This window comes from Magallana gigas, chromosome 1, assembly GCF_963853765.1.
Source record: "Magallana gigas chromosome 1, xbMagGiga1.1, whole genome shotgun sequence".
Taxonomy (NCBI): domain Eukaryota; kingdom Metazoa; phylum Mollusca; class Bivalvia; order Ostreida; family Ostreidae; genus Magallana; species Magallana gigas.
The window spans coordinates 65,480,133-65,501,817 of NC_088853.1; the positions used below are offsets into that span (position 1 = coordinate 65,480,133).

General features: G+C 33.8%; 2 protein-coding genes across 4 annotated transcripts; both read left to right on the forward strand.

Moving 5' to 3' along the window:
• Positions 1-1,577: 1,577 nt before the first annotated feature.
• On the forward strand, positions 1,578-4,815 carry LOC105332176 (U-actitoxin-Avd3l). The gene is made up of 6 exons (XM_011434640.4): positions 1,578-1,670; positions 1,805-1,861; positions 1,972-2,017; positions 2,218-2,385; positions 2,997-3,084; positions 4,694-4,815. Exons 2-6 carry the CDS (start codon positions 1,826-1,828, stop codon positions 4,776-4,778), a joined length of 423 nt encoding a protein of 140 aa, XP_011432942.2. The 5' UTR covers positions 1,578-1,670; positions 1,805-1,825; the 3' UTR covers positions 4,779-4,815.
• Positions 4,816-6,094: 1,279 nt separating this feature from the next.
• Positions 6,095-21,105, forward strand: LOC105332175 (galactoside alpha-(1,2)-fucosyltransferase 1). Of its 3 annotated transcripts, XM_066085838.1 has the most exons (4): positions 6,132-6,194; positions 16,940-17,345; positions 17,564-17,717; positions 18,073-21,105. In XM_066085838.1, exon 4 carries the CDS (start codon positions 18,198-18,200, stop codon positions 19,275-19,277), a length of 1,080 nt encoding a protein of 359 aa, XP_065941910.1. In that variant the 5' UTR covers positions 6,132-6,194; positions 16,940-17,345; positions 17,564-17,717; positions 18,073-18,197; the 3' UTR covers positions 19,278-21,105. The 3 variants fall into 3 exon arrangements, with proteins under 3 accessions (XP_065941882.1, XP_065941931.1, XP_065941910.1); XM_066085810.1 differs by lacking the exon at positions 16,940-17,345 and having other exon boundaries at positions 6,095-6,194; XM_066085859.1 differs by lacking the exon at positions 16,940-17,345 and having other exon boundaries at positions 6,122-6,189.
• The last annotated feature ends 580 nt before the right edge of the window (positions 21,106-21,685 follow it).

The following is a 21,685-nucleotide window of genomic DNA, read 5'->3' on the forward strand; positions in this document are numbered from 1 at the left end:
TAATTATACATTTCAGTTTTCTTCAGATCTGTTCCTAATGGATAGTGACATGAACTTTAGAATTATTCTACCTTGCCCATTGTGATAGTAATGTTTAACTAACAGTCCCAGTAATATTATTAAGCATGTTTTTTACGGCAATTTACAGCTGATCTATAAGAAACTTTCACCCTGATTAACAACAAATGAAACTTAATAAATAATGATATTTTTCTTACAATTACAAGTAATGTCGAGTCCAAAGAAATATAAAAAAAAACCCAGATATTAAAAAAAATGAGCACAGATCGGTGATATCAGGATGGCTGTCAGATTCCGGCAAATGCAAATGAGAATTTCAACAGTCTATAAAGTAAGACATGTGTGACATTGTGACATAAATAAAATAGATCAACCAGTGGCAATGAATCACTCAATAAATGGCCCCAAATGCAAAGGTTTGTCAACTGCATGTTCAACCCTCTTAAACCATTCAATGAGTAATGCCCGTAAATGAATTTAACAATATGAAGATGACAGGTAAGAAAATCTTAACATCTTAAAATCAAGACATGTGCTGTTTATACTCATAAAAAATCTAATAAACAAGTAAATTAAAATTAACCAAAAAGTGTACCTTACTAAATCATTCTTGAACAGAAACCATATGCAATTCCAGCGAAATGGTTTTGTAAAAATGGTGTTATGCAAAGGCAAACGTGGGTTCAGACTTAAGCGATTCTTTGACACCTTTTTATATGAAACAATAAGATATATTTATAAAAAATCTGAAATCCGTCCAATAAACTTACGTATTTAAATAGTGAAGTAAATCCCATAAGACTATACGCCTACACGTTGACAATAACATGCTTCTTGCGTGCATGTATTAGAATGGAAGGAGTTAACAAACATTGCAAAATGGTCCTATATTTTCACAATAACATGCTTTTTGCGTGTCTAATAAGACAGCTTGGTCTTCCACCGGCCAAAATCAAAATGTCACACATATGTTTCAAATCAATATTATAAACCAGCGAAGATCAAGTTTATTTTCTGTGATATTCAACCTTTTTAACATAAGCATACATCTCCTTATTGATTTTTTAGTGCACAATATGAAAAGTGCAATCTAAAACTATAGATTGCAGTAAAATACGACGGAAAATGTTTATTAACTAACAAATTTGATAAAGTGAAAAATAGCAATCGATTCTGTCAAAGTAATCCATCATATCATAGGACATAAGGCACGGAAAACATTTAAAATTTTTAATGTCATATTTTGTCAATTTGAATTGTCTTGATGATGTCTTTCAAGCTTATGATGACAATCATTTATTACATATATTGATTTTAAAAAGAATATCATACTTCATGAGCGAATATTAACGTTAAATGCATTTAAACATTTATTTTCTCTATACTTCTTGTGTCAATTGTCAAACTTCTGTGTGCATTAAGAAAAGTTTGTATTTTGAAAAAAAGTTGATTATCTATATGTGTCAAATATACAGAAATGCTAATTGGACATATTCAAATCAGCCAGGCGTACGTCATTGTTTACTTGATGTTTACTACGTGTTTTCTGTAGGCTTTGGGGAAATCAAAAAATACAGATAAGATTGAAATCATTTAAACACATATAACAGAGGAATATCAACGATCTATAAAGTGTGTGGGTGCATAAGGTGAGGCTTTTTGAGCCTCCATACACATTTTCTTAAAGCTGTTATAATGTGACCATAGTATAGTTGAATAGAACTCAGTGAACTGTGAGATAACATGGTAAAAGTCTGTCTTTCTATATTACACTTCTTTCCAGTGTTATAGATTTGTGGACAACATGGTGGAACACAAAGCGTTATTCTTTGTCATCAAGGTAAACGTCTACTTTCTTTTACAAGAATTTCATAATTCAGCTTACAGTACACCTGTCTCGTAGTACTGACAAGTAACTACTGTACTACTAGAGGTATGTTCGTTTTGTAGGTCTTCCTTATCGTCCATGCTTATTCCTTGGTGACGTCAGCAAAGTGTAAGATGTCTCTCTTGTATAAAGAATACATTTTTAACAAAAAAAAACAACAAACAAACAAAAACACGAAACAAAATAAAAATAAGAAAGAAAGGAAAGAATTGCTCTATATGAATAGTGCCACATTTTGATTTATAGTATAGTGTTGAAATGTGACAGGTTTTTTTTTTTTAGTTCTTTCTTTTTTTTTATTTGTGTAGCATCCGTATGTCATCTACCTATGGACCCCGGGGATTGTGATGGCATATGCCCCCGCTGGTTCTTCAACACACACTCTGGCAGGTGTGAGGAGTTTTCTTACGGATGTTGTGGCGGGAATGACAACAAGTTCCGCACAGAGCAAGAATGTCTGAATGCCTGCAACAACGGTACATGGTTATATTATCACTTACTTATTTGTGTCTGCCATCCCTTCTGGTTCATTTAGGTCGCTGACAAGATTTCTCCAGGTCCTTCTATCATGTGCACTCTTTTTTGATTATATTATAAATAATGAATTATTTCATGAGCAGATATTAAGAAACAATATAGCTAAAGCGGATTTTGAATTAACTTTGAAATGTGTAACTTTTTTCTTAAACTTTCGTGCATTTACCAGAAAAGTATTTTGTCTCATCACCTACAGGCCCAGATAAAATGAGTTATATATTTTCTACCTCAGTTTTAATTCTCGCATGACCGTTTCATATAGCCGGTTTCATCGATCATTACTTTGTGTTTGGATAAGAGTCACTGACCCCCCCCCCCCTTCCCACTCCCCCTCCCTTCCACCCCAGCATCTATATGTTACTGCATGGTCCATCACGGACAACGTTATCTTCTAGCAGATTTACGTATATATCAATCATTGGACCATTTTGCAGGGGGTGGGAATTTTTCTACCCCTTCAATCCCTGTAAAAAAAATTGCACTGATATTTAGGATTAATTTGAATGATAAAATTCATAAACTAGTGTTTTTTCCTTTTTCTTTTCTCTAGGATGCCCAAATGGCCAATCCACCATTGTTTGTAAAGCGCCTGCGTGCCAAGTGACGACCTGTCCAAATTACCCATCAGCCACCTGCACGTAAGCATTTTTCTGAAACAAAATGGCGTTTTCTATACCTTTAAAAGTCCTTAGAGCTTAATATGTACCTTAATTAGATTTCGGCCTCGTTAAAGTTAGGATATGACTCGAAATCGATCACAATTATAATGTATACTACTTAATTTTGCTATGCTGGATCCAGTAAGGTGTTCGTCTGGTTGATGTATAAGGAAAACAATGTATATGGTGGAAAAATAAATTGTATCTCTTAAGGTAGTCCTATACTCGGCACTAAATGGGCTCAATCATTAAAAGCTTAGCTTTAAATGATAAATATACATTCTAGCAATACATATACAATATTACTTATTAGGTTTGTTACTGACTGTTTAAAGAAATTTGTGGGGTCGGTAAAGTCCATAGAAGGCGAGGCGGAGCCGAGCCTTCTATGGACTTTACCGACCCCACAAATTTCTTTAAACAGTCAGTAACAAACCTAATAAGTGTTTTGTTTTGTCGAGGACCTAAAGTTTGATAAGTAAACTAACGTTTGTGTAGAAAATCAGTTCAAATAACGTTACGTCCGCCATGTTGCGCTATAAATTTTGACGCTTGCCTTTTAAAGAAATTTGTAAGGCAGCCACGTGACGCGTTTCATCCAATGACGTCGCGACATTCTAGTCCGAGGCAAAACAAAAGAAAATAGGTAGCCTATGTTTACATGCTAGTTTGTTTGCTATCACCTCTCAGACGGGTGTACCCCCTTGCGAAAATTATTGACAATTATGAAATTTGCCAGACGTCCGTTTTTCCTAAAAATAATTACCAATTTTGGGAAAATTAGAACTGAACATACAAAATAGAATATAAATATTTATTTAAGCCATATCTCATCAATAATTTTGCGCAAATTTTTGTAAGTAAGTACGCTTTATGGACCTGATGTATCAAAATAGAATACAAAAAATGCAATGCTAGTATCGCGTTTGGTAATTTTTTTACTATTTTATGGACTCAAACTTAAATTCATGGTGTTTATTCTATAGATTGACATCTTAGAAAAAAGATTTGGTAAAATAAATTATATGTTGACGGATTACTTTTCACGCTATAAGCTCTAAACCAAGTAGACCCTGACGGAAAAATCCGTAAAAATCACATTTTGCTACAGTTTTCTGCCTAGATCTGTCAACAATGTTAGATATCATTTAAACATTAATCAATTGACGATTGATTAAATTCGAAATAGCTTCTGTCTCTTAATTTAAACCGGTTTTAGTAAAAGAAAAGGAAAAATTCGGAGGGGGGGGGGGGTGTCAAAACAAAGAAGATATAAGCATACCTGAGATCCTGGTTAATCAGAAACTTTGTTTTTCATTTTACTTTAACAGAATCGAGTTTCTCAACATTAATCATTTCTATCTCTCATAGAATACATATATTACCGTTCTTACTGCTTATTATTGCCATTGTTTACAACAGCGATGTAGAGCAAAATCAATACCGGGTATCAAAAACGCATTGTAAAAGTCGGACCAATATTGTAAAATCCGTATTATGACGTAGTGCGATACTCGGACTACTTTAAAAGTCTTGTAAAATGCCTTGTTTCCGTGTTCAGCAATTATTTTTTTTATTTTTTTTTCAGGGAGGTCTGTAACAGTTGCGTAGCCATTTTCACGTCAGACGGTGTTGACGTCACATCTCGATGCCATCACTCTTTTGGATATTAATTGAAACCGAATAAAGTGAAACAAACAAGAACAAAAATTGATCGGTTTATTTCTTTTTATTAAGTTAGATTTTATAAATATAACTTAAGTTCATAGTTTACACGCAGTACTTGGTTAATTTCCGTCTAAATTAGTTGCAAGACCTTTACAGTAATTGATTTCCACCTCAATCAAGTCTTGCACTGCTACTCATTCGCAACTTTTTAGGCCTTTTCGGGAGAGCTCGGATTTGCCGGAAAGACCTGAGACTCCATAAAGCAGACAAGATAAAGCTTTTTTTTTTTTTATTAATATTAACAAATATTAAACCAATAATTAAACCAAATAAACTTAGCGAATTTCCGTCTGAGTTTGTTCAATGTCTCATTGTGAGCTGGGATAGTACGATAAAAGTTGGATCACGATACGGGCTTATAGAATCATTTTAACAGGAGCTTGGACTTTGGGTAGGTTTGCCAAACAGCAATGTGGCGTAGGCCTGTCTATTTCATTGCTGGCCACTCAGCTATGGCTCTTTGAAATCAACCAGATTTGTCTGGCTTTTGAGCTATGACTACGCAATCTGTGTATATTTCACCAAAAACCAGCATCATATTTAACTTGTTTTGACGCAAGAAAAAGATGGTTACATCCTATCGAAAGTCCAAGGTAAATGCATGGTTCTAAGAAGCTAGTGACAGTGGCGTCGGAAGCAAATTTATAGGGGGGGGGGGGGGGGGGTACTTATCAAAAATCTTGACAAGCAAATAAAAAAAGGATCTTTGTTTACAAATGGTAATGTATAACCCCCCCCCCCCCCCCCCCCCCCCCCGCCCGGTTCCGACGTCTATGAGTTACATGTAACTGAATTTGTTAGGTTGACAGCTCGTGCTGATAAAAACTCCAAATACTATACGTGCCTTAATTATATTTTTTTCTTCCTGCATGACCAGAAACCTCAAGTTTTCAATAATGCATAGATCTGTACATGTATTAATTATCATATATATATTTTTTTGCAGTAATAAACTGCTCAATACACAGAGTTGGGTTATTCGAATAGTTAAATATTTGAGGTAAAATCTGATTCAGATGAAACACTTTACGTACCAGATTTATTAAGGTATACGTTAATTAAGATCTTTATATATATACGGTCATATCTAATGTTGACAAAATGGTTAAAAAAAATTACAGCACTCCTAAAAAGGAAAAAAAAATACCAAAAAAAAGGGGGTTAAAAAAATAAATAGCATGCCTTAATCAATAAAAAAGATCGTTATGTCGTTTTCACTGATATATCTTTGACTATCAATTGGGAGTGAAGACCCCGGACCTAAAATTAATGGTATCGATTTAAAGAGAGGCCTTGTAATGGATATCGTGTATTGTGTGGGGGAGTCAGGGGGACGGAAAGAATGACAGGGATAGGGTACGGTGAGTGATTTAATGCTTTATCTTGTTTTGATCTCACGTTCCAATACATTTATAATGATGCACTGCTTTAGAGATTTACGGGGAACAGAGAAAATTCGCTTCCCATACCACATGTGCTGATGTTTTTGACTACAGTATAATCCGAGATTCCTCTGACTCTAACCCCCGCTTTTATATTGTGACGTGCGTCACGGTTAGAGTCAGAGGAATCTCGGATTAACTACAGTATTGACCGATCACTGCTCGTTAGCCACAAGTTGTCATGACATGAGACATTTTATTGAAACAATGCACCAGATCTATCTCTCTCTCTTTCTCTCTCTCTCTCTCTCTTTCTCTCTCTCTCTCTCTCTCTCTCTCTCTCTCTCTCTCTCTCTCTCTCTCTTAAAATGCTCACTCATACATTCACATGACATGTAAGTTTGACAATCATGTGTTGCACTTTAACTGTACTGTGTAAGCTGTCCAAAGTAAATTCTATGTTCAACGTTACCCGTGTGCATGAATTTTTAGCAATGGTTGTTTTGATAAAAAAAAACCCAACAAACAAACCCTGAGAACTTTCAGTTAAATATTTCTTTCTTTCTGTTTGATATTATTTTTTTCAAGTAAAATACAACAATCGGTAGAAATATGAAATGTTTAGGGCACGTTATATAAAAAGTGCATAATGCGGAGGGTAAGAGTTGAAATTGACACCCCGAGAAAGCCATTGTCAACCGACGCGAAGGGGTGCATGTTAATTTCAAGTCTTACCCTCCCAAACAGGCACTATTTATTTTATTTATACTGAATGTCTTAATTTCAAAGAAAACTTTACAGCTTTTATATAGGAATGGCGTGAATTCTACGGCGAACCGTACGAAGGTGAAATGAAATGTAGAATTTACTTTGAGCAGCCTAATATCTGTTGTCAAAATCAATAGCAACTGTCAGAAAATTCAATAATAAAAGCGGAAATGGAATTTTCAATTTATTTACACTGCACAGACATTGTATATTGCGGTTAGCCTGTGTGTGCATTACAAATATTTCCATATCAATCATAATTATATGAAACACACATATACATGTACAGACATGATAATTAATGAAAAATATTAAGAAACTTTTAATTGTTGTTCACTGATTATAAAGTATGTTTCTTTAGGGGATTAACCTCATTAAACATCTGTTCAGATTATTAAAGCTACATGTATTTTAAATGACCTTTAGGTAAAAGTGTGAACTATATTTCCAAATACACTGTATATTGGGGGGGGGGGGGGTATTTAAAACTGCCTGAATCAGAAATTCACGTTCTGCATCAATTGTAAAATTAATATTTCACCAACCCCAGACACTAATCACGCTGATATATTAATAGATGAATGTTTGTGAAATGTGTTGATTGATCAATGGGAAATTTACAAGACTGCATGTGTATAAGTATTGTATATGTTTTATATAGTACATGTTTGTATATGCTTAATCTTAGTACCGGTAATTGGTTTTGATAAAAAGAAATATCCAAATAATCGGTCAATAGACAATGCCATGATTCATTAGTCTAGAGATTCAAAATGAGCAATTGAGTAGTACTTACATATAGGCTAGTTTAAGACTTGAAAGTAGGATCAAAACTGAATTTTAATAATATTGAAATCCATCATTTTTAGAATGTGGATGAAAAACAGTCATAACTATTTGGAGTTTATTTTAAGATATAGAGTGACCTCTGAAAAATGAATATGACTGTATTTAAATTATTTTCAGCATTTTTTATCAAATTGATAAGTCTGTAAATTAGTAGAAATGACAAAAATCAGTTATTTTTCAATATGATGTATTTCAGTGGCACCCCTGACTGAATATTCTTATCTCTGTGCTCCACATAATGTACATAATGTATACTGTAGTTTCCTTATTTTACGCGAATACTTAATTCCGCGATTCAACGGTTTTCCTTCAAATCGCGAGAACATAAAATCGCGAATGTCGAAATTTTATCATAGTTTCATGTAGTTTACACATGTTCGAAAATTAAAAGCGAGATTTTAAAATTCTCGAAACGGGCTTCTCGCGATTTTACGTGGATATTAATTCCTCGCGTTTAATTAGGAATTTACAGTAAGCATGCATCTACAGCTGAGTGATTCTGACTGATCAAACTTCATAAAAATATTATGTGCGATTTATTGATTTACTTCATTCTTGTGCCATTAAATTTGAATTGCTTTTTGTTGATGCTCATTGATTTATAGAGCAGATTAAATGTATTATAATAATGCCCTATAGCTAGGGAAGTGGATTATAAAAGTTTAATTAACTGTTCCAACAAAGTTTTTATTCAGATATATTTACCATCATGTTTAGTACCATATTACAATTTCAATGTTTTTTTGTCTATGAGAACACTTCAAATCAAATTTCATTTTTTTATTGTTCAATAATTCCATTATTGTCAAATACTATTAATTTAAAATGAAATGACTGTGGATACGTTTTGTGTCTCTTGGTAAATTGTGTATAACATGGTATGTGGTTGGGAGAGGGGGGGGGGGGGGGGTCATGGTAGGTTCTGTATATGACACAAAAAAGTTGATACGTGGTTGGAGAGGAAGGTTGGGGGGGGGGGGGGGGGCGGTCATTGATCAATGAACCAGGAGCACATACTGTCACTGTGATATTGTTTTTACTCCCAAAGTAGGAAAATGTAAAACTGTGGCTGGCATTTCATCACAAAGGCCAAGTACTGCGCGCGGGGGGGGGGGGGGGGTCATTGATTGATGATTCGGCACATGCTGTGATATTGTTTTTACTCCCAAAGTAGGGAAATGTAAAACTAAGGCCAAGTACTGTGCCATGTCTTTACTTACCGAGTAATGATACATAACTGTACAGAGACAAAAGGTCAGGAATCAATAACACACCGGGTCCCAGTCTGTCAGTATTAGTGAGGTAATCCATATTGCAGAACCCAGGATATTGAGCTATTGTCTTTACAAAGATCAATATACTTTGGATCCAATAACCCATCCAATAGGTGTGATGGCAGTATTTGATGACTGGTTCAAAAATAAATAATTTATCTTTTAAAAATCCTTTAATAGCTACCTGGCCTGCTGTCACCAAAATTTATAAACAATTTTAAAATCACTAAACTCAGTTCTTAACTCAAATCCTTAGAGGAAAAGTGCATGAATTTGAGGTAAAAATAAACTCAGACTTGAGGCTGAGTATATATTGACTTGAGTAAAGTTGGTGACGGTCGGGCCAGAAGATCATGCATTATAAATGTATTTCAAAGATCAATTTAAGGAGAATGAATGAAGTGATATTCCTTAACACCAGGAATCAATCTAAATATGGGGGGGGGGGGGGGGGGGGTTAAAAAAAGCAATGAAAGTTCCAAATAATTAAATCTGACTGTTAAAAAAAAGCAATGAAAGTTGATTTTTGATAATGGTTGGATCAGTTTATAAAATATTAGGTAAGAAAGACTTGTGACAATTAGCCAGGAGTTTGTGACGTGTCCATCGTACATGATGATGTTGATATTTTTACTGAGAGAGAAACATGAAAGTTCTAATAAAATGATATCTAATAATATTCAAACAGTTCATTTAACTTATTGATAAGATGTTTAAAATCAGGTAACAAGCCGGTCTTGTGACAGTATTAATTGTATCAGAAGTGAGAAGTTTGCAACATACTGTAGAATCATTAGATTTCGTGGTGGCTCAGATTTCGTGGAATTTGTGGGTAACTCTCATCCACGAATTAACATCTTCCACAAATTAATAAATTAGGATTATGAAGTCATATTTCGGTTTGTAGGTGTAATAAAACACACGAAATTACGTCTGCACGAACCTATACAATTTCAGCAGTCTACGAAAATTGGCCCCCATGAAATTTGATGATTCTATAGTATTTGTCTTCCATGTTTTTTTTTTTTTTTTTTGTTTTTTTGTTTTTTTTTTAAATTTTCCATAATTTATTTCAAATTTCAACAGAAATACAATATCAAATATAGCTTTAACATTAGTATTACAAGATATAATGTATATATACAATCTTTTCCACAAAGACAAGAGACAAGGGATTCACACATTAGTCCACTCCGTAGTCCTTTGAACCCCTTGTCTTCCAACTGGAGGACTGCAACCCCCAGAATGTGGAATAAAAATTGATGAATGCATAAAGTTACATAATATAATTACTTAAAGTATAGTACATATCATCAGAACATGTAATACTTCCAGCTTTTTTAAGAACACAATTTTCCACAATTAAGTTATTTTTCACAAAATATTTTAAATTTTCTTTTGACATTCTTTCTTGATTTATTCTACAAGACATTTGGTATTTATAAATTAAAAAGCAGATAAATGACCAAATATTATTCAACCTTCTAGTTTTGACATTATTTTCATAATGGAACCCTAATACTATTATCTTCCATGATATTCCAAAATTAAAGAAATTTCCCACCTCTTGCCATATATGTTTTACTAATTTACAACTAAATAAAAGATGTTCACAGTCTTCGACTGTTTGACAACATTCACATTCGGCTGATACATCTTTGTTCCACTTACTAACACTTAAATTATTGTTAAGTACACTGTTTAATAACTTATAATTGAATTCAGCAACTTTCTTATCATACATGCATTTTATTTTTTGATTATATATATTTTTCCAAATAATTCCAGCCGACATACCAAACAATTTGTTCCATCTGTTTTCATATACAGATCTCTTAAATTTCATATTTACAAAAATAGAATAATAAAAGTTACTCTTTAAACATTCTATATTTCTTCTAAGGCCATCTTTAAAGATAAACCTAGTATTTTGTTGTATATTAATGTATTTTGCATAAGAACAATCAAATATTTCTATGTAATTCTTAAAACACGTTCTAAGCATAATATACTCACAAAAAATATTATTTTTCTTTTTCATGATGCTAGAAAAATAATTTATGTCATACAAATTCCCATCTGCATCAAAAATATCTTTCACATATAAAATACCACTTTTGATCCAATTTTCAAAGCACAATGGTTTTGATTTGTAAGTAAAAAGATTATTATTCCAGATAAATTCTGTTAAGAATTCATCTCTCTTCAGATGATTTACATGTCTCAATTTTTTACATTTGTTTAGAGCAATAAAAACTTCAACATAAAAGTGTGGAAGTTTTGTCATTATAAAAAAGTCTGATTTACTATGTTTACAATCACTTGTTTTTAACACATCATAGATTGAGAGATTTGTTTTATCAAGAATATCAGACAGGGTTCTGAATGTAATGCTTCTGTCGTCTGAAATATGTGAAATCCAAGATGCCTTAGCAGCTAGAAATTTACTCTCTATATCTACAATCCCAATACCCCCTTCTTCAATTTCGCCAATAAGGGTGTTTCTTTTAATTCTATCTTTTTTCTTCCACAAAAAATTGAAAATGAGTTTTGTCACATCTTTAAAAAATCCAGTATCTGGGTTAGGTAGTATAAAGGCATTATATACAAGTTTTGATATTGCTAATGTGTTAACAACTGTGCATTTACCAAATATTGTTAAATTTCTTCTTTTCCAAACGCTTAGAATTCGTTCTAACTTTTCTAATTTGCTGGTCCAATTTTTAGCTCACCTGAACCGAAGGTTCAAGTGAGCTTTTCTGATCACCCGTTGTCCGTCGTCCGTCCGTCCGTCCGTCCGTCTGTCTGTCCGTCCGTCTGTAAACTTTTCACATTTTCAACTTCTTCTCAAAAACCACTGGGCCAAAATTAACCAAATTTGGTACAAAGCATCCTTATGGAAAGGGGGTTATAAATTGTAAAAATAAAGGGCACAGCCCTTTTCAAAAGGGAGATAATTGCGAAACAGTAAGTATAGGGTGCATGTCTTTAAAAATCTTCTTCTCAAGAACCACTGCACCAGAAATGCCAATATTTACACAAAAGCTTGTATATATAGTGAAGATTCTAAATTGTAAAAATCGTGACCCTCGGACCAAAACTGGGGCCCCAGGCGGGGTTCAAAGTTTAACATAAAAATACATAGGAAAATGTTTTAAAAATCTTCTTCTCAAGAACCACTGCACCAAAAATGCCAATATTTACACAAAAACTTGTATATATAGTGAAGATTCTAAATTGTTAAAATCGTGACCCTCGGCCAAAACTGGGGCCCCAGGCGGGGTTCAAATTTAACATAGAGATACCTTAGGAAAATGTTTAAAAAATCTTCTTCTCAAGAACCACTGCACCAGAAATGCCAATATTTACACAAAAGCTTGTATATATAGTGAAGATTCTAAATTGTAACAATCGTGACCCTCGGACCAAAACTGGGGCCCCAGGCGGGGTTCAAAGTTTAACATAGATATACCTTCGGAAAATGTTTAAAAAATTTTCTTCTCAAGAACCACTGCACCAGAAATGCCAATATTTACACAAAAGCTTGTATGTATAATGAAGATTAGAAATCGTGACCCTCAAATCAAAACTGCAGCCCCAGGCGGGGTTCAAAGTTTAACATAGAACTACATATGAAAAATGTTTAAAAAAATTTCTTCTCAAAAACCACTTCACCAAAAATGCCAATACATACACAAACGGTTGTATATATAGTGAAGATTGTAAAAATCGTGACCCCTGAACAAAAAGTGGGGCCCCAGTAGGGGTTTAGATTTTAACATGTATAGGAAAATGTTTTAAAATCTTCTTCTCAAGAACTATAGTGCAACTGTTTGGGATATTACTATGCATACATGTACATCCTTAAATAATGTAGATTCAAAAAATTGTAACTCCCGGACAATTGATGGGCACCAAGAGGGGTTCAAAATTTAAACATTTTAAAAAACATAAAGGAAAAGTTTAAAAATTTTCTTCTCAAGAACTACAATGTTTTAGTTTGTGGAATGTCTATGCCTTCGCTCATGTAGATTCCTTAAATTGGTAAAATCGTGACCCCCGGACCAATACTGGGGCCCCAAGATGGGGTCAAAGTTTATTATAGAAATATAAAGGTAACGTTAAAATATCTTCTCCTCGAGAACTACAATGCCTCAATTTGTGAGATTACTATCATGCATACAACCTTGGATAATGAAGGTTCGACAGTTTTAAAATAGTGACCCCTGGACTAATACTAGGGACCCAAGATGGGTTTAAAGTTAAATGTAGAAGTGCCGGTATATATGGAAAATGTTTAAAAATCTTCTTTTCGAGAACTACAATGCATCAATTTGTCAGATAACTACGTAAGCACCCTCAAATAGTGTAGATTCGAAATTATAAAACCTGTGACCTCAATCTAATACTGGGGCCCCAAGAGGTGTTTAAAGTTTAGCATAGAAATATAGAGGGAAAATGTTGAAAAATCTTTTTCTAGGGAACTATAATGCTTCAGCTTGTGAGATAACTATGCAAGCATCCTTAAATAATGTAGATTCCAAATATTTAAAACTTTAGCCCTGGACTAATACTGTGGCCCCAAGAGGGGTTCAAAGTTTAACATAGAAAGATATATTGAAAATGTTTTTAAAAAGTTTTTCTCGAGAACTATAATGCTACAGTTTGTGAGATTATTATGCAAAGATCCTCAAATTGTGTAAACTCTAATGTAGTGGAACCAAGAGTTATCTTTCTTGATGTTCTGTACAGTCTGAGAGTTATTTCTCTTGAAGTGGAACTCTGCTACGTTCAGTTTTTCAGGTTGTGTACGTGCGGTCCTACCGCAGTGCTACACATTTTCATTCCTATGTTACTGTTTATGTTGTTCAAGCCAACCATAAACCTCGGACCATAACTGGGTCCCCAGAAAGGGGTTCAATGTTTAAAATAGAAAAAGCATATGCTACGAAATGTAATGTTACAAGGAACTGCTGTTCAGGTGAGCGATGTGGCCCATGGGCCTCTTGTTTTCATAGCATTCTTTATAGTTATGACCAAAATATATTCCCAAAGACTTAACACAATTTTTATTAATTTTAACTCCATGTATTGAATTATCATTCGAATATATTTCAATCAAAGACCCTGTTAAAAGACATTCCGTTTTTCCTAAGTTTAATTTCGGTCCAGCCATTTTACTGAAATCATTAATTATTTCTATTGCATTTTTAAGAGAATTTGTATCTTTCAACATATTTGTGCAGTCGTCAGCGTGTTGAACTATTTTAATTATCTTACCACTATTTTCATTAAATGTCAGACCATTTATATCTTCACATTTTCTAATCTGAACAGCTAATATTTCAATAACAATTACAAACAAAAGTGCTGACACAGGGCATCCCTGCCGAATGCCTCTTTGCATTTTACAAGATTTTGACAGCCATCCATTATTCTTTATCTTAAAAATAGGTTCATTGTATAGTGTTTTTATCATTTTAATAAACTGTTCTCCAAAGCAAAATTTTTCTAATGTTTTAAACATAAAATTGTATTCAACGGAATCGAACGCCTTTTCAAAATCTAGAAAAAGTAAGATACCATCTAGTTCGTTCTTCATATAATAATCAAATATATCTAGTATCAAGCGCGCATTTACGCCTATATATCTACCTTTAATGTACGCACTTTGTTCTTGTCCAATTAATCTGTTACACACTTTTTGAAGACGTTTAGCTAATACATGAGCAAATATTTTATAATCAACGTTAGTTAGACTAATTGGTCTGTAATTTGATATATTTTCCTTTTCTCCTTTTTTATAAATTAAAGACATAATTGCGCTTCTTTGAGAAAAAGGCAGCATACCTTGCTCAATGCTTTTTAAGAGTGATGCGAAAAAAAGTTCTTTTATATCGTTCCAAAATATTTTATAAAATTCCGCGGGTAGACCGTCTTGACCAGGCGATTTATTATTTTTCATAAGTTTTATAACTTCTTTACATTCCTCCAGTTCGGGGAGCTGATCGCATAATTCTCTCTCCGCTTTTGTTATTTTTTCACAATCTATATCATTTAAATAGGTTTTTACTTCTTCTTCAGATGCGTTTTTACTACTATAAAGTGTACTATAAAAATTGTAAATACATTTCATTACATTTTCATTATCACTATAAGTCATATCGTTATCTTTAACCCTATTAATGGTATTATCATATTGTTGTTTTCTTTCAAGACCTAAAAAATAGGAGGTGCTTTTTTCGCCCTTTTCAATCCATATAGCCCTTGATCTAATGTATGCACCTTTGCATTCTTCGTTATAGTAATCATCTAGTTCTTTTTCGAGCTTTCGTTTGTTTAACATATCTATCTCAGAATGATGTGCTAGTTCTATAGATTTAAGCTGGGCTTCTATGAATTTAATTCGCTTTTTACTCTTCATTGCCTTTTGTTTTGAGTATTGTGAACAATAAGTTTTAATGGTCATTTTGATATGTTCCCATTTTTGTATAGGATCAAGGTTGTTCTGTTCATTTTCGTCTTTTATACGTTTTTATACCCCCCGCAAACAAAGTTTGGGGGGGTATATAGGAATCACCTTGTCCGTCCGTCCGTCTGTCCGTCTGTCTGTCTGTCCGTCTGTCTGTGCAATCGTGTCCGGTCCATATCTTTCTTATGGAGAAACATTGGAAGTTCTTACTTCACACAAAGATTGCTTATGACCTAAGGGTGTGTCATGACCTTGACCCAAGGTCCGTCCGTCCGTCTGTCCGTCTGTCTGTCTGTCCGTCTGTCTGTGCAATCGTGTCCGGTCCATATCTTTCTTATGGAGAAACATTGGAAGTTCTTACTTCACACAAAGATTGCTTATGACCTAAGGGTGTGTCATGACCTTGACCCAAGGTCATTTGGGCAAGGTCAAGGTCACTGGCAGAAAAAGTGCAAAATTCGTGTCCGGTCCATATCTTTCTTATGGAGAAACATTGGAAGTTCTTACTTCACACAAAGATTGCTTATGACTGAAGGGTGTGTCATGACCTTGACCCAAGGTCATTTGGACAAGGTCAAGGTCACTGGCAGAAAAAGTGCAAAATTCATGTCCGGTCCATATCTTTCTTATGGGGAAACATTGGAAGTTCTTACTTCACACAAAGATTGCTTATGACCTAAGAGTGTGTCATGACCTTGACCCAAGGTCATTTGGGCAAGGTCAAGGTCACTGGCAGAAAAAATGCAAAATTCGTGTCCGTTCCATATCTTTCTTATGGGGAAACATTGGAAGTTCTTACTTTACACAAAGATTGCTTATGATTAAAGGGTGTGTCATGACCTTGACCCAAGGTCAATTGAGAAAGTTCAAGGTCATTGTTTCAAAAAAGCTAAATTCTGTCTGTGTCATGTCTTGTATTAATGGAAATATTAGAAGCTAAAAATTAACAGTTTTCAAAAATAAAGCAGTTGTTATTTATAGAAAATGGACAGTGAAATAGATTCATCCAATATTTTCTATAATAGCAAAAATACACGCGTTATGATTTTTTTCTTAGCGGGGGGTATCAATTGTGAGCTTGCTCACAGTACCTCTAGTCTTAATTCGTCACAGAATGTTTTATCCAAAAGAAGAGATGTATTAAATTTCCAATACCCATTGCCTCTCAAATTTTTGTCTTCCATGTTGATATTTTCACTGAGAATTACATGAAAGGATTTTCCTGATGGTTTTGTGACCTCTGTATTACACAGTAGGGAAATAAAATGTGTTTATTAATAACTTAGTACATATCCTGGTATTATTAGTACACAGTTTGTTGCTTTGATATTTTAAAAGTTAACATCCTGTCTGATTTGCAGATTCCAGAAGATACATGAAAGCATGCATGTACCGGTATCTAAATTCCGCTGTTGTGTAGATCAATACTTCCTGAATTTACTGGATTTTAAAGTGTTCGACTGAAGGAGCTTTGAGAATTATGTCCTGATATTATTTCCGAGGAGTTTGCACTGAATATAATATATATTGTAACAGTTAAACCTCTCTCTGAACTATATAGGAAACTTGTGCATGGCATCAGGAGGGAGTAATATTTACACTAAGTATCTGGAAGTACATGTATATTACACTTGTACTATGTACTCTGTGGAGAATATACCATCATGATGATATATGGTAAAGATAAATACAATGTGAGAGCCATTTTAGGGAGTTTGAGTTTAGCAGTACAAATGCAGGAGTAGTACTATTGTCACTGTATCTGAGGTAAGGAATCTGATTTAGGCTGACTCAACAAGTTGAGAGTTGGCTCACAACAAGTTGAGTTGATTCACAAGTTGAGTTGATTCACAATGATCGGAGTAGACTCACAAAAAGATTAGTTCACTGAATCGGAGCAAGTTGAGTTTACACAGTTTGCTCATTAGAGACTCCAAAACTTGAATGTTTGAAATAACGCTCAAATTGGTTCAATTTTTTTTTAGATTTTCACTTAATGCAGAGTTTTCCTTCCTTTAATTCACCACCATCATCTTTTACTGCAACGAGTGTGATCTGAGAATGGACCCAGCCCACACCCACTAACTTCAGATGCTTTTCCTGCATGGAAATACACACAGATTACCGAGAAAGAAAATGGTGGGTTATGTATAGACCTGTGAATACAAATGAATTCATTAGGATGCAATGAAGATTCCTTATTTTATGAAAGTATACATAAATCTGTGATTCAACCATATTGCATCAAATCATAATTTAAGGATATAAAATTGCAAAAGGAGAATTTTTATCATGGTAGTTTCATTTAGTTTACATAGGTCAAAAAAATAAAAGCAAGATTTTAAGATTCGCAAAATGTGCATCAGATGATTTTATTATTTCCTTGCATTTAATTAGGAATCTACAGCAATTCTCTCTTAATAAGTTAGACCATAATTCTTAAGAATATGATATATGTATATCAGAATTGTTGAGGTTATCATGTATCTTTCAGAAATAGTTTGGATATCATGTTCCTAAAGCTTGAGTTATGTAATGAAGATTTCAACAACAAAATGATAGCGATGGTTAAGGGATATCAGAAGTGGAATTCGCGGTGAAGCGGTTTTAGTGGTGAAGATGGTGAGTGGGGCCAAATACTGCTGGTCCGTGGTTCCAGTGAGGAGGAAATGTGGTGCTCTTCTCATCCCTCTTTTTGTGTTGGTGGCTTTCACCTACTTTCTCGGTCAGAGTTACTTCCCCTTTTTACGTATGATCAAGTTGAGGGAAAAGTTAAACAACAGGTTTGTAAGTGATCTTTACAGACTTCAACCACAAGTCGTTATACTTCAGACATATTTAAATATAACAACGACTGTATCCGTCACTCCAAAGAATGGAACAGACGATTCGGAGGCGTTTCGAAATTCCCATATTATGATAAGCACAGGAAATGGTCGTCTGGGTAACAAAATGTTTGAGTTTGCTTCTCTGCTTGGAATTGCCAAACGTCACAACTACAAACCCATGATTCTGCGAAGGAATTCATTGCTGCAGACGTTTGACATCTCACAAGTGACCGACAGACAACCAGTGAATTTAAAAGGTCTCGGTGAAAGAGGCGCAGGTGTTTATGACGTCTCCATGGAAACATTGAGTCATGACAAAAATTATTCCTTAGGAGGATTTTATCAGAGTTGGAAATATTTTGATTTCATGAGTCAAGAAGTTCGGAACACGTTCAAATTCAAGTCAAGCTTTCGAGACAAAGCCCAACAGGCTTTGACTTCTTTAAATATCGGCAGGAACTTAACCATTGGTGTTCATGTGCGGAGAGGTGACATGAATAGCAAGCGTGAACTATCTCGGGGCTACAATGTAGCCACAAGGGAATATTTCGTCAAAGCTTTCAAGTATTTTAGAGACAAGTTCAAACACTTGCTTTTTCTAGTGGTAAGTGACGACTTAAACTGGTGTCGAAGCAATATAAAAGACTCTGATGTCCGATTTGTGGCGACGGGGAGCGCAGGAAGTGACCTGGCCTTTCTTTCGCAGTGTAACCACAGCGTGATATCTACCGGGAGTTTCGGATGGTGGGGAGCGTACTTGACGGGTGGAGAGGTGGTGTATTACCGGAACTTTCCCGCCAATAATAGCTGGCTGATAAAGCAGTATAATAGGACCGAGTATTACCCTTTGCGCTGGATCGGAATGGAGTAAACGAAAAAAAAATACCAAACAAATTTTTTTTTCCAAGTCATGTTGAATTCCAATATTTTGCTGAGAAATCCTGTCTTCAATTTACCAATTTACATTTTTTTGTACATGTCATTGAATGTTTCACTTACTATTTTTGCTCTCTCTTATATATACAAAAGGTTTTTTTTTACTTTTTGTTTTTCTTGGTTTTGATTGTTTAAAATCACTATACCAGTATATATAGTATATTTAAACCTGTAAAGATTTTTTAATTAAGGCAAATCTTCCTTATAGTGTGAGGAGTTTGTTACATGTATTTGCCCACTTTTGAGCTTTCTTCTCATTTAAACCCACAATCTGATTAAAATCGTATCTCTCTTACGCTCTCTGATCGTCGTCAGAATTTCAGATCGTAACAAAAATCTGATTTTAATTTGATTGGTTATACACACTGTGATAATTCCTGTTGATTACAAAAACAGTTCTATGACATGCTGCAATACATGAACAACTGTAAATGGTGTAATTGTTTTGAATGTTTAAGTGATAGAATGTAAATGGGCTCAATACTGCCATGTTTGTTTTACCAATGGCTATGTTTGCCGTTGGGCAACTTACACACACATGTATATATATAGTTTAGTTTATTCAGCATTGATTTTTCTTTTTTACAAACAAGGTTTAATGTAATTATGCATTCCCCTTTTTAGAATTTTAAATATATCCTGATAATTCATAGAGAGAAAAAATCAATGATGTTTATTCTGGTATATTAACGTTTTGAACTGTCTTTGTCTGTGATAACATTACGATCGAATCAATTTTGAACATAGCATGTGCTACTTAAAAAAGAATGGTTTTAAAATTATGTTGTTTTAAAGTGTAAAATTGGAAATTATATAAATATTAGGAATAAGGAATCATTCTTTGAATATTATGAGGTGATAATTTTGGTCGGAGTGTGGTCAAATCTATCATAAAGCCCTTTGGGCTTTATTGCATTTGACCACGCCCCGACTGAAATTATCACCTCATAATACTGTACTCAAAGAATGATTCCTTATTCCTTAAATAACAACAAATAGGACATACTTGCATTTAAGACTTCAAATAACTGAAGTAAAGACCAGTTCAGGCAAATTCTCAAAAACTTAAAATAATTATATTTGTTTCTAGTCTGTGGAAATATAGTGTTTTTAAAGCTGTTCCAGAATCATATTCACATTTCTCATATACTAGTACAATGTATATATATTTGACTATTTAGAGATAATGTAGACAGTTATGTAGATCTATATTTGACTATATATAGATAAAATCATAATCAATCTTAATTCAAAGTTTTTATTTACCAGTATTCTTAACCAATTCATTCAAATCTTCCTCCGACACCAACATTTCTTAAATTTTATATTTCTTGATGTATACATAATGTTATTAGATACAGTTCCAATTTAAGTTTTCATTCCCTTGATGTGATGTCTATATATTTTTATACTGCGTAAGTATCAAGTTTTTACTATTATACTATACTATTATTATTTACTATTATACTATAAACATTCCAGTTTTGTCCCCACTTTCTTTTATTTAAAAGTTTATCAATGAACTATTATACATTCCATAATTGTGAAGTTGAACAATTGTGAGTTATTTTTAAGTGATATTGTACAGTTATTATCAATGTTATTATCAATGTAATTTTTGTATGTCCAATGATTCACCAATACAAGATGAAATTTCCATGTGACCATGTGTTGGGTTGAATTTAAACAATGAACTATGCGTGGATCCAGAGTTTTTTCCAGGGAGGATATGAGGGATATTTAATTTGAGTTTTCGGGGGGGGGGGGGGGGGGGGGGGGGGTCCAAGGTATATTTTTTGGTAATATTAATGCGTTAATTTAAGAAATTTGAATTTTCCTGAAAGTTTGAATAACAAAGGTCAAAGTTTTGTTTCCTCTGACAGTGTGCAAGGTAGACTTGATCATTAGGCCACTTTGGCTCCTAAATAAGCATGACAAATTTATATCAAATTGCAAGAAGCAAGCACTTCTCTTGGAAAAGAAAATCACACATTTATTTTCCAACTAGACGTAAACTACATATATGGAAGTTTGGTGCTTGCTACATGTAATTTATATTCTCGCAATTTGTACAAATATGTGGAAACATAACATAAACTACATGTACTCACTTAAATTAAGGAACCTAGTACAATGTAAACACCCTAAGAAGTGTAGGAAATGAATACTGTACATCTCTAAGTTAGAATGACTTCAAAGGCCGTATTAAATGATGTCAGTTCTTTTGACACATTCTTGAACACATGTTATCAGTTCGTTTGACACATTCTCGAGTACTTCTATATAAAAATCTAAAAAAAAATAAATTTACAAACAATTCACTTGAGTGCTCTATTTACATGA

Excerpts from the sequence above, each read along its gene's own strand:
- LOC105332176 (XM_011434640.4), top strand. The coding sequence starts at position 1,826 with ATGGTGGAACACAAAGCGTTATTCTTTGTCATCAAG. Across the intron at positions 1,862-1,971 it reads CGTTATTCTTTGTCATCAAG|GTCTTCCTTATCGTCCATGC; the intron begins GTAAACGTCTAC and ends TTCGTTTTGTAG. Across the intron at positions 2,386-2,996 it reads TCTGAATGCCTGCAACAACG|GATGCCCAAATGGCCAATCC; the intron begins GTACATGGTTAT and ends TCTTTTCTCTAG.
- LOC105332175 (XM_066085810.1), top strand. The coding sequence starts at position 18,198 with ATGGTGAGTGGGGCCAAATACTGCTGGTCCGTGGTTCCAGTGAGGAGG.